General features: G+C 39.0%; 3 protein-coding genes across 3 annotated transcripts in view; 2 read left to right on the top strand and 1 right to left on the bottom strand.

The window, feature by feature from the left end:
* The first annotated feature begins 2,083 nt into the window (after nt 1-2,083).
* LOC138044274 (uncharacterized) lies at nt 2,084-4,000 on the top strand. The gene is made up of 2 exons (XM_068890893.1): nt 2,084-2,186; nt 2,297-4,000. The coding sequence occupies exon 2, from the start codon at nt 2,460-2,462 to the stop codon at nt 3,738-3,740; it is 1,281 nt and encodes a 426-aa protein (XP_068746994.1). The 5' UTR covers nt 2,084-2,186; nt 2,297-2,459; the 3' UTR covers nt 3,741-4,000.
* Nucleotides 4,001-6,088: 2,088 nt separating this feature from the next.
* On the top strand, nt 6,089-9,392 carry LOC138044242 (small ribosomal subunit protein uS15). Its single transcript, XM_068890891.1, has 7 exons — nt 6,089-6,200; nt 6,377-6,425; nt 6,973-7,051; nt 7,806-7,889; nt 8,020-8,105; nt 8,538-8,638; nt 9,309-9,392. The coding sequence occupies exons 1-7, from the start codon at nt 6,178-6,180 to the stop codon at nt 9,340-9,342; spliced, it is 456 nt and encodes a 151-aa protein (XP_068746992.1). The 5' UTR covers nt 6,089-6,177; the 3' UTR covers nt 9,343-9,392.
* A 730-nt stretch (nt 9,393-10,122) lies between these two features.
* Nucleotides 10,123-12,098, bottom strand: part of LOC138044225 (sorting nexin-4-like) — a 14,341-nt gene continuing 12,365 nt past the window's right edge. Inside the window, exon 14 of the mRNA XM_068890890.1 lies at nt 10,123-10,937. Within this exon, the coding sequence (XP_068746991.1) occupies nt 10,890-10,937 (48 nt within the window). The 3' untranslated portion in view covers nt 10,123-10,889. The remainder of the gene's footprint in view (nt 10,938-12,098) is intronic.

Below are 12,098 nucleotides of genomic sequence, written 5' to 3'. Positions count from 1 at the left end.
GAGGACAGGTAATCGCAAATATAAATCTCAGCGAAGGTTCTTCATCCATCACATGCACACAGTAGCGATGGCCTCACTTGAGTTCTTTCCATATATACATACACACGCTACTTAGGACAACACGCACTTGCACATAAATCTCATTACTCTCTTATTTACATTATACCGTTTCTTGGACAAGAAATTACTAAAGGCCAGGCCGAATTTCCTATGATGAAAAGTCTACGTTAAAAGAACGCACCTTGGTTACTCTTTAGTATCCGCCTAGAAATCTTCTTCTCGCTACTTTTTCCTCATTTGATGAGGAGCAGTCTCCGCTTGCCTCCTTCATGCCCAAAACGAATTCTGGGTAATTCGGCCGTTCCATGACAAGGGAAGACCGCGCATCGATTGAAATTTTTAGCTATCAAAGCTTGCTCAAATTGTATCGGTAGGTCCTGGAATTAGTCCACAGAAAGGCCAGAGAGACGACTTCACTGGTGCTGGGAACCGCCATGTTTACAACAGAGCAATTTAGGCGTTCCAGACTGTATGAAATCATCTCTCACCTCTGTCTCGAGAAGACCAGACACGCACGGTTCTTACGTTACGTTTATGCCCCTGTAGAATCAACCGAAATCTCAACTCCTTGTCAAAAGTTAACCAGCATCTTAATATTTTTGGTAGGCGACAATACTCGTCACATTTGTTGGAACACCCATCGCCGTTTCCCCCTTCGTGAATGGGGGAAGGGGGATGTGGTATAAGCTACGATCTTGTAACACGATGATTCTGACCATTCGCTAAGTCTTCCAGCTAAATATGTCTAGTATTGTAGGTAAGTCAAGTCCCTTTTCGTTGTTCAAGAGGTGTTTGGATGACTCATTTGGGTTTGAAAGCGCTTTATTTCATCTGCTTTATTTCATTGTACAAGTTATCCGTTTGGTAGTGGCCATGTACCTTTGTCCAGAAGGTAAGTACTTAAAGGGTATGTAGGCAGGGGTGGATCCAGGATTTTTGTTAGGACAGGGTGCACCACTAAGGAATAGCGTAGCTAACTGGTGACGTTTTTTTTTTTTGCAGAACACCAGTTCTATGAGAAAGCCTGAGATCATCTCAGGGAAGGGGGGGGGGGGGGAGGGGTGTGTGTGTACCCCCTGCACCCTCCTCCTAGATACGCCCCTGACAGGGGTATACAAGGGTAAAAAGGGTGTACTATTAGTAAGCTTGGATTATTGCAATGCGCTCGACAGTCGCTTTGGAAGCAAAGGAGACGAGTAACCGGCATCAAGGCTGGCATGCATCATTTCTGAGTTCACTTCGACTTCTTTTTTTACAACAAAAGTTAGAGTGCAAATTGCTGTGGTTATTAGTTCGACTTTTTGTGTGAATAAGTATTGATTATGTGACGGTGGTGGAATGTGACTAAAAACGGAAAGTTAAGGACGGTGCCTACTATTGTTATTGCGCATACGTTCTGCGCATCTCCAGATACTCGGATTTCCTATCGCAAGTGCTTATCAATGCTGGGATATTTTTGCGCGGTTTAAATTTATGCGTAGAAAGCAGAACTTAGCAAGTGCTCTTGGTATCCAAAAATAAAATTGCCAAAAGTCAGCATATCGGTGCAAATCAGTCACGAATGATCATTTGCGCATATAAACCGAGATGAGCATGCATGTATGGCGTAATTCAAGGTGGCGCTGAAAAAGCAGACGAACGAAAAAAAGTCACCCTAAGCACAGGATATCCAAGATTAAAATGCAGTATAAAAGATTTCATACAGGAGTATATAGGGATGAACTTAATATAGGAAATCGTATGAGAGTGCGTTTCGTGATTTATGGCACAAGTGGTGTTTTGAAAGTTCTCAATGTTGCGGCGAGTGCTTTTTGATAGTTTCCCTGCTAGCAGAGGTCTCGATCTTTTCTTTTGCGTTCGGTGGACTGACTAGTACGAGAAAAGAGTCCTCTGACATGGATTCACCCACCGTGCATTCTAAACAGTGCGTGCAGAGCCGAAGAACTCGTGGCAAATATGGGGGTGTTTCGGCGGGAAAATAGGGGACTGTTCACTCAAGTGATACATGAAGCTCCAAGGGTCCAGTAGCGCTCAAACTTTCAAACAACGAAAGCCTTACAAATGATCTTCTCTGCTTTCGGCCATTTGTAACAACATCAACAAAGGAAGTCTTCACACGTTCCAAGGTAAGTGATTAGGTAAAATTTGTACTTATATGACAGGAGGAGTCACTTGCGGAAAGAAAGTGAACTTTTTTTTTTCTTCTTTTGCTCTACGGTTGTTCCTTATATCTCAGGTTGCAAGACACGTCCATGTGAGGGAAAAGATATGTCCCACGTAGAACTGCACCTAAAAACCGGCCAGATGATATAAAAGAGAATAGACGTATCCTGTCGGAGAAAGGTTTGTCGAATAGCGCACAAAGTTATGCTGAAGATTCATCCTGGGCTACAAGAAGTATGTCAAAGAAAAGAAAGCTAGATGATGCAGATACCCACCATTCTACAAGACACAGCGACGGAATAAAACCTCTTAAAGAAACTGCAGATCAGCTAAGGCCAAATGATGCAGAAGAGCGTTATCACTTTAGAAAGAAGAGAGTCGGAAGATATTTCACTGAAACTCATCCATCCGGAAAATCATTGAGCCATGGCACATCAAAATCTGCTGAAGATGAGATCTTTACTTGTAAGCAGAGTTCTGATATTGGTCAATGTAGTGAAGTAAACCACACGCTCATTCACTCATTGCCATACCCTGCAGAGGGCGTTGAGGTAGTGTATACATCAGACCCAGTTGAGGTTGAAGCATGGTTAAGAAATAATGTCATTGATTGCTTTGCCCAGGCAGTTGGATTTGACACGTCTGAACGGAAACGTCGGCTTAAAAGCGAAAAGAAAGGAGAAAATGAGAACAAGACTGCTGTTCTGCAGTTAGCAGTGGAAAGCTCTTGCCTTGTTTATCATCTTTACAACGTTACAACTCCCCCAAAAGTTCTTGCATCCGTTCTGAGTGATGAAAAGATCTCCAAAATTGGAAGTGGAATTTTACAGCTTGCTGCAAAAGTAAAGAAAGATACTGGTTTGAAATGCTTAGGGTTAGTGGATACCAAAACACTGGCAAAAAGTTTAGGCATTGGAACATCAAAGAAGCTTCAACTGAAATCTCTTGCTAAAAGGTTACTGGGAATTGAACTTCAAATGCCCCTGTGGGTGGCCACAGGTAACTGGGAGAAGTTTCCATTAACTATTATACAGATCCACTGTGCTGCATTAGATGCATGGATTATATTTAAAATTTATCAGCACATAAATGCCATGCCAGGCACGAGTAACCTTCAAGACAAAAGCTCAATTTCCTGTCATGTTTGTGGCAAAAAAGGCATCGTTCGGGATGCCCTTTCTGAACATATTAAAATTCATTCCAAATGCAAGTGTGGTCAGTTCTTTGCGACTAAAATACCTAAGAAACACAGAAGGGAATGTCCAGTGCTTTCACCCTCTGAAAGGCATATACGTTACAGATTTGCAGGTGAACCAGGTCTTTGTTTTGCATGTGGAAAGAGGTACAAGACATGGGAAAGACTGATGGAACATATCAAAGAAGCTGGTCATGTGACATGCCCCTTTTGCAAAAGGTTATTGCACCACAACAAAAGTTTCTCACATATTAAAAACTGTCAGAACTTTATCAGTGAAGAATGGAAGGAGATTAATAATAGTAAAAGTGGAGGACTGTAGTGAACTATAAAGTTTATTAGCATTTTTTGTAAATTAAAAGATTCTAACGGTTATTTGACTCAGTGCAGAAACAAATTTGTTGTTTCATTTATTGAAACAGTTATCTTGTTGAGGCAATTTTGTTGAAGACTTAAGCACCCTCTCTTTTTATCAATATTATTAGGTTTGATGATATGAACGAGAGGAATGTGAAACAGGCAATGTTGGTAGTATGTTTTGTTGGTTTCTGCTTGTGAAATAAAAAAAAAAAGTTTTTCTCTGCATCTTGGCCTTTAAAATCTCCACTTCTGTATCTTTTTAATTTGAAGTTCAAACTCTGGGTTCACAATATTACCAGATAATTTCTCTAATATTTACAAAATGTTAAAATGTGACCTTCCACAGGAAAATGTACTGTCACTAATGGCTTTCTTTGATGTGGGTGAAACGATTGACTTTCTACCAGATTGCAATTGTGTACGAGTTATTAAGCCATGTGAACAGCTAAACAAGTTTTTTAGAATCCCACACAAGTGTTCACACTCACGACTGGCACATGAGCTAGAGAAAAAGTTTGCGTTGGTGGGCACACTAATAGTAGATAGTTATGCTGATAAGTGATAGTGACAAAATTGAACTCTTGATATGCACAACTCTTAAGAAAATGAAAAAATATAGAATATGGAAATCTTAACTCATTTCGAAAATAGTTATTGTAATATATCATAAATCTAAATAGCGGTATAAAGGTTGTGCATTTAGCATAGACATTGCCTAAACAGGAATGGTTAAAACTTATTAATTTCTTCAATCATCCTGAATCACTGCTTTTTGGTTTTCAAGGTCAAGAGTAGGGCATGGAGTTTTGATTGAACTTAGTATGCCAGAGTTAGTGCCAACTTTGCTCTACACTGTATGTAGCTCATGATCAGCCTAGAAATTTTTCAGTGGCTGCTATTGCCTTGTGTGCCACTTTATTGTTCTTACATATTTTGACGTCATCTCACCCTGCCAGCAGTGGCCATTCTTAACTCGACAAGAAAGAGAGGACTCTCCAGAAGTTGTGTAAAGTTGAGTACCCGCAAGCCGTTGCTTGGAGACAGTGTCAAAAACCCAGGCCGAGCCTCTATCGTATGCCTACACACCATGAAGGCTCGATTTTGGCCTTTGCTTTGTCAAAAATATGATGTGCACACTGCCTAAACCGGTTTGATGGGAGTGACTAGCCCAGAAACTTGGGCTGTGGTGACTTAAAAGACTTGACATGATTTCTGCAGAGTCTCTCTTGCTCACCCTCTGGTAAGCTTTAGAGAGTCTCTGCTTGCAGGATGACGCCATCTGTGATCTATTACTGAACAGACATGCAGCAACATGGAAATAAACTCTGGAGAGACTAAGGATGCGTTCAATTGACTGTATTCCGGAATAGGAATACATGGAAAGGAATAAGGAAAGGACTTTATTAGGTGTCTAGTCCTTCTAGCGCTGGAGCACTAATTGGGAACACTGTAAGCTGAAATGAACAAGGAGCAGGAGCAAGGGTGGCACAGTCGGTTAGTGCGCGGCCTTGGTGCAAGAGTGCCCCTAAGTTCGACCCCCCATCCCCCCCCCCCTCCCCCCGGATCTCACATCCTTGTTACGACTTCTTCCCTTTCAGTGTAGCTTGAGTAGCTTTAAATACCCTTAAAACGGAGCACTGATGGAAAGAGAAGGGTAAAATGAGCTCACCATCGGCTTCCTGGGAGAATACCCTCTAGCCCGGGCAGGGGGGAGACTCCCATATAAAAAGGGAAGGGATGCTTATCATCTTGGTTAGTGGTATAAATTTTGGATTTTGGTCTCACTTAGGGTGTTCTGGGCAAAACGCAATCATATATGGCCGTGAAGGTCTCCTTTAGGGTTGTGCACGAAGAAATATAAAGGTGTATCTTTACACTTTTATATTTCTTCAGGTAGGTGAAAGTATTACGTGATAATGTCTTTGCCATCATTAAAAAGGAACTGTATTTTTTATATATCTGTGTTTTAATATGGACTCTTTTAAAGGTCAAAAAAACCCTGGGCCATGCCCAGATTGATTTCTATTAGGGGTTTAATTTAAAATTTCCGACGAGTATTCCTCCCCTTTTTATATGGAACTCTAGAGGGTAAAGAAATTACCGACGTTAAATAAGGTGTACCTTCACCTTTACCTATTAACGCAAATCAAGTCGAATGTTGGAATAGAAGTTAAAAATTCTTCGCCTTTACGGATTCACGTTGAAATTGTCAAACACCATCTAAAATGCTTCAAAACGCCAGGCTGGCAGTCACTAGTGCCATGTAAATTCCGGAAGCCCTTAGCCCTAGTCTAAGCCCTTTTGGATTTCTGGGAAATTTACCACGTGAATTCTTTCTCTTCTCGCGGCCATCTTGGAATATAGTGGAAGCGAAATAACAGCCACAAAAAAAGGCCAAAATGGGTCGTATGCACGCTCCAGGGTGAGTAAATAGCCCAAATTTGTATTTTATGCAACAGAAGGGGCCATTTTCGGAAAGAGAATAAACTAATAATTTGTGCTTTTGCTTCTCCAATCGTCTCCTTTCGTGTTGTTTAACTCGAAGCTCTCAAATGTACTGTCTCTTACTATCGATAAAATGTCTGTTTTTTCTTAAAGGAAAGGTATTTCTGGTTCAGCTTTGCCGTATCGCCGAAGTGTACCGACGGTGAGAATTAATCGTACATAAAATGTCTTGGCAGTCACGTTGTTACCTTAATTTCAAAGGACACATGAATGTGTAGATAATGCAGATGTAGATGTGTCAATTAGTGTTAAATCGATTTGTAGGCAATGGAAAACGCAATGTGATACTTTTTAAAGAATGAAAACCATTACTGATAGTGTTCTCAAAATGAAAAGAATTGTATGTGTATCAAGCACTGAATCCAGAGAACAGTGGAAAAGTTCATGGATTATGGAAATGGTAACAAATTTTGTCTTTTTATTCTGTAATTTACCCAGTTTGCTTTCTTAAGGTAATTTATTGGTAACAAAAAATGATGGTTTCATCACCAAACAAATATAAATAAATTTGGCCAGATAAAGCCAAGCATGGCTCAAGAACACTGGATTGCAACTAATTATTGTACTGACCAGAACTGTCTTCTATCTAAGAATTCATTACACATCAAAAGATTCTTAGATAAAATGGCTGAAACAAATTTTTAAAGGACCAATGAATTCATTAATTTAAATTTGTGTTTGTGATTTAGTGGCTCAAGTTGACCTCAGATGATGTCAAAGAACAAATATACAAGTTAGCAAAGAAGGGCCTAACTCCATCACAGATTGGTATGCACATTGAAAATATGGCACAATTTAATCATTATTGAGGTTACCATTGTTTTCATGTACTAGTTTTCTGCTTTTAGATGATGTACTACATATGTGTACTTACCAGCTGGTATACCACTCCTACAGATAATTTGATCATGGAGGCTTCTGGCATGGAGTGGCAGGTACAAAACATAGGTCACAGGTCCTTGTTTTACCAATACAGAAAGTATCCTAAACATTCATAAGCCTAGGGTTAGCTTTTATGAATGTTTAGGATACTTTCTGTATTGGTAAAACAATGACCTGTGACCTGTGTTTTGTACCTGCCAGGCATGGAGGTCTGAAGACAATTTCATGCAGTGAACCATGTGGAATATTTAAACCTGGCACGACTGCATGCAAATTTCATTCCTCAATCACTTTGTGCATTCTGTTTATGGAAAATGACTTTTCTAGTGTCTAATAGTAATGAAGTAGAGAATGTCTACAACTGATCATGAACAATACATTTGTGTAAATAGTAGTCCTTTATCAAAATGAATTGCATCAAGACCATACTAAAGTAGTGTCTTCATGTACATCTACGGAACACAATTACCAACATATTTTATGGTTAAAGGCAATGGGTGTTAAAAGGAAAATTAGTTCCAAAAACTCCTCTTTTTGACTTTGACCTAATGATGGTCATTCTTTTTAAATTTCGAAGTGCATGTTTAGGAAAATTGTGGGTTGATTTATGGATTGAATGCAATTTCTTTTCTCAAAACAGGTGTGATACTGCGAGACTCACATGGTGTGGCTCAAGTTCGGTATATAACAGGCAACAAGATCCTCAGGATTCTGAAAGCTAAAGGTACAAAATCTGATGCAAAATATTTTTATTTCTTAGGAGACTGTGCAAGAGTATCAGTAAATGTTATTGATTGGTTGTTCCAAAAACTGCTTTTTTATTTCATTTTGTTTACGAGTCTTTTCTTTATCAGGGTTAGCAGGAACTCTTCCTGAGGACCTGTATTTCCTCATCAAGAAAGCAGTTGCTGTTCGAAAGCATCTTGAAAAGCACCGAAAGGTGGGTTGGACTAGAATCCTGTGACCTCTTTATAAGATAATGAACATATGACTAAGAATTGAACTTTTAAATTTAATTTACCATTTGAATGCCAACTTGGCCCCTGAAGAATAAAAACAAAAAACTTCGATGGCACCTCCTGTGGCAGTCATTGTTTTCTTGAAACTGATTTTTCATTATATCCAGTAAGGAGCTACTTTGTGCCTGACGGCCCATCACCATCTGTAGTGTATTGAACAAGAATCTTCCTTTTACCGGAGGTTCTGTGCTAGTGTTACCAGAGAAATGTTTTCGACCTCTAACCATTGGCTTCCAAGAGCATAGCATTTTCTAGGCTCGAGGAAAATTGCACCCAGGCTTTGGATTATTAAACCTGGGGTAAATTAAGATTGATAATAATGACGTTATTGAAAGAACTTTTTTCGCTATTAGGACAAGGATTCCAAATTCAGGCTTATCCTCATAGAGAGCAGAATTCACCGCCTTGCCCGTTACTACAAGACCAAAAGGCTGTTGCCGCCAAATTGGAAATAGTAAGAATAATGATCTTGTTTTGTTCAATCTCTCTAGCTTGAAACCAAAAACTGGGTCTGTTTAGCTTTCCTTGATGTTTAGGGTTGAGAGAAATTTGGGTGCTTTACATTTGAGGAAATTCCTTGTTTTACGAATGTGAAAATTTCCTGCAGCAAATGGAATAGTATTTTCCATCTTGCTGAATGAAGCCACTGACCCTGATTAGACACAGATAAATGGAATGCAATTTGCCCATTTTACCTATACTTTGGAATGTTAGGTTAGCCTGTCAAGTATAATAAGAAAATTATCTGTAATGCCAGGATTTGATTTCAGAAAACATGGTCCTGAATTTTTGGTCAAATGGAAAGAACCTACTGTTTTTGCTCCATACTTGCTCTCTCTCTCTCTCTCTCTCATGTCTGTTTTTTATGCAAACAACAAAAAGTCGAAATTGGTGGGTAAAGGGCAAAACGTTTACAGCCTGAGTTGTTTGTAAAAGATTGTTCAACAGTTTTAGATGCAATATTTTGGTGGTATCTCGTGCGGAATAAGTTATTTCAGATTTTAAATTAGACGTGAGTGTAATTAAGTTTTGAAAATGTTGGCACCAAAGGAAATTGCCTTGCATAACCTTGGCTATTGTTTAGCTCTTTTGCCTGATGATCCATCTTTTGTTCCTTCTTTCAGTGAGTCATCAACTGCCTCTGCTTTGGTTGCATAAACAATGTAATACAGTGAATTCAATAAAGTTATAATAATTGAATTGCTTTATTTGTCTCGCATGATATCTTTTTCCTTACATTTTGACATTCAGTACAAGGTGTGGGATTCAGAGAAAGATCCAAGAAAGGCACCATTTTCAATTTATTTGCATTCTTTCATGAGCACACTATCCAGTGACTCTGACTCCTAAGGAAGGCAATCATTTCCTTTGGATCAATTGGATAAGTCGAACTATCACTTATGGCAGGATGCAAACTATTTGCAGTCTGTACTCGAACGCAGAGCTTGACAATTTTTTTTGTACACCGCTGTTGAAGGATGTGATTCATGTACACTACCTGAATTGCATCGCGCACACCCGACCAAAAAGGCGTTATTCGGTGTGGACAAAAGTGAATTTCATTCTCGAGCAAAATCTTTTGCAGGAAGACCTAATCAAGAAAATGCTTAATGGGTCAACATTTCAACAGGCTCTGCGGCAGCGATTCCTGCATTTATGCAAAAAACGCGCCAGAGCCAACTTTCGAGCCCACATGGCCAACCAGACCGGAAGCAGCAGTACAACCAGCAGACGGAGAGAGTACAACCAACGATGATGATGTCACTTTTTGGATCCTTGCAGTAACAGCCCATGAGAATAAGTCATGCTTGCTGAAAGTTTTGAGCTAACATGCCCCTTAACCTATTGACCCCTCGACAGACGATTTTACTTGTCAATGGGGATGGTCCAGGTGTCAATAGGTTAAAGGGATGGCACTTAACTACATAAAGACAATGGTTGCTAAGGAACCTTTTTAGTCAAGAGACCTACAAATAGGTTGCATGGATGGTTCTTTGAAGTAACGTTTTCAATGGAAATCAGACATCACTTCAGTCAGAAGGAGCATGCATAACTAATCCCAGTCCTCTGCCGTGTGTTTCAGTGAAAAACGTAAAAACTCTCGGGAAATGAAAGGGAGACACTGTTTTTTCACTGGATGGGAACATCCCATCATTTTTCATAAACTGTAGCTGGGAACTGATATTTGGAAAAATGTATCAAAGGAGAACCTTATGATGTCATAATTTTTGTGAGAATTCCATGCTACAGATTTTGTGTTAGAATGTTCTCATAGTGTTGTGTTAAACATTTGTGAAAAACATGGTTAACTCGCTGAGCTTTTAGGCATTTTCTGTTTTGGTATGGTTGTAGGTCGAACCAGCTCAAGAAATTTAAGGTGGCTCAAAACAGTTTCAACACTCTCTTTAGATCCAATGATGCTACAATACTGTATCGGTAACATATGAAACACCGATTATTTCCAAACAAGATGTGATCAAAATAGAGATGAGATCTTCTGGGTTCATCATGGAAAGCAAAAATCCCTTAAATTCAATGACTTTAATCTTGAGTCATGACATAATGTATGTGTGAAAACATCTGCAATCATATTTTTTTCTCGTTAAAACAACTATAAAGCCCTCAGGGCACTGCCATTGTTATCATACAAAGTGTCTGTCATTTACCAACGTAGTTATCATTACATTTTTATTGAAAGGAAAGTATTATAAGTTCTTTGCAGTCTCCTTCACTTCTTCCCATGTTGAAATTCCCTGAAAAACCAAAGGCAAATAAACTGTCAAATATAAAAAAATATTGTTAACGTAACTTTTAAAGATGAGGCCACCTGACTAAGTGATGATCATTGTTGAACTCTAACTCCATTGGTTCCCGCTGCAAGTCTTGCTCGGATTATTGGCTAAAGTTACATGTATGTTCGGCAGAGTCACAGTTCAACTCTGGGACAATACTAAGTCTTGTACATACAGTAAAATTAATAACCAACTGGCCAAGTGGATAGAGCTACTATAACTAAGTCTTGTCTTCATGAAATACTGTAAGCACTATCAAAAACAATAATTTACTACTGTATCTACTGGAAATTAAAATAATCTGGTTGTTGAGTCATCCCATTGCATGGTGAAATGTTCCATTTGTAACAACTTGTCACTTGATTTTTTGTAAACAAGATGATTCAGCTGGTTTCATCAGATCTTTTTTTTTCCAGAAATGAAAAGAGAGGCTCAAAATATGCTAGCATGTATATCTTAATGCCCATATTTTGTTGTAGAGGAAAGAAATTATAAGGATTCGTATGGGAAAAGTCACTTTGCCCTCAATTCACGCTTCAATAATGTTCACATACCAATCCCTGTTTTTTTGGTTTCCAAATTTCCATCCTTCCTTAGTTTTTCTTGCTTCTTCTACGTGTACATTCAATAACTCTTAAAATCTCATCTCTTTTTTCTGCACTTTGTTATGGAAATTTTTGTTTGAGGGGAAAAACCTCACTTCTAATGAAAAGTACATGCATGGAATTCCTGAGTTTTTAAATGGTTAGAAATCTTGACCTTGAGAGGTACTTTCTGTGGAAATTTGCATTCTGTAAGTGAAACGTGATCTATTAATTTAATTATAAAGCCCTTGCTTCAAGTTTTCCAATTGTTGGTCACATGACCTTGAGAAGAACTAAGATCAGGTGTGGTTCCATACAGTCCAGGAAACCTTTGTCGATCATTTTATTCTTTGGCTCTTGAGAAGTTCCTGGAGTAGAGAGATCAATCAGCATGACCTTGTGTTTATTTACTTGCTTTTAAGATGTCAGTAATTGCACAACAGAATGCAGAAAGGAACCCTTGGGTAGAAAACTGTTGCTTAGAAGGTCATGTTTTCCTATAACTTGTAAACTGGGTGCCATAGGAATTTGCCCCAAT

This window comes from Montipora capricornis, chromosome 1, assembly GCF_036669925.1.
Source record: "Montipora capricornis isolate CH-2021 chromosome 1, ASM3666992v2, whole genome shotgun sequence".
Taxonomy (NCBI): domain Eukaryota; kingdom Metazoa; phylum Cnidaria; class Anthozoa; order Scleractinia; family Acroporidae; genus Montipora; species Montipora capricornis.
Note: the sequence above shows the minus strand (reverse complement) of the source record. Positions and strands in the feature narration are given on the sequence as shown.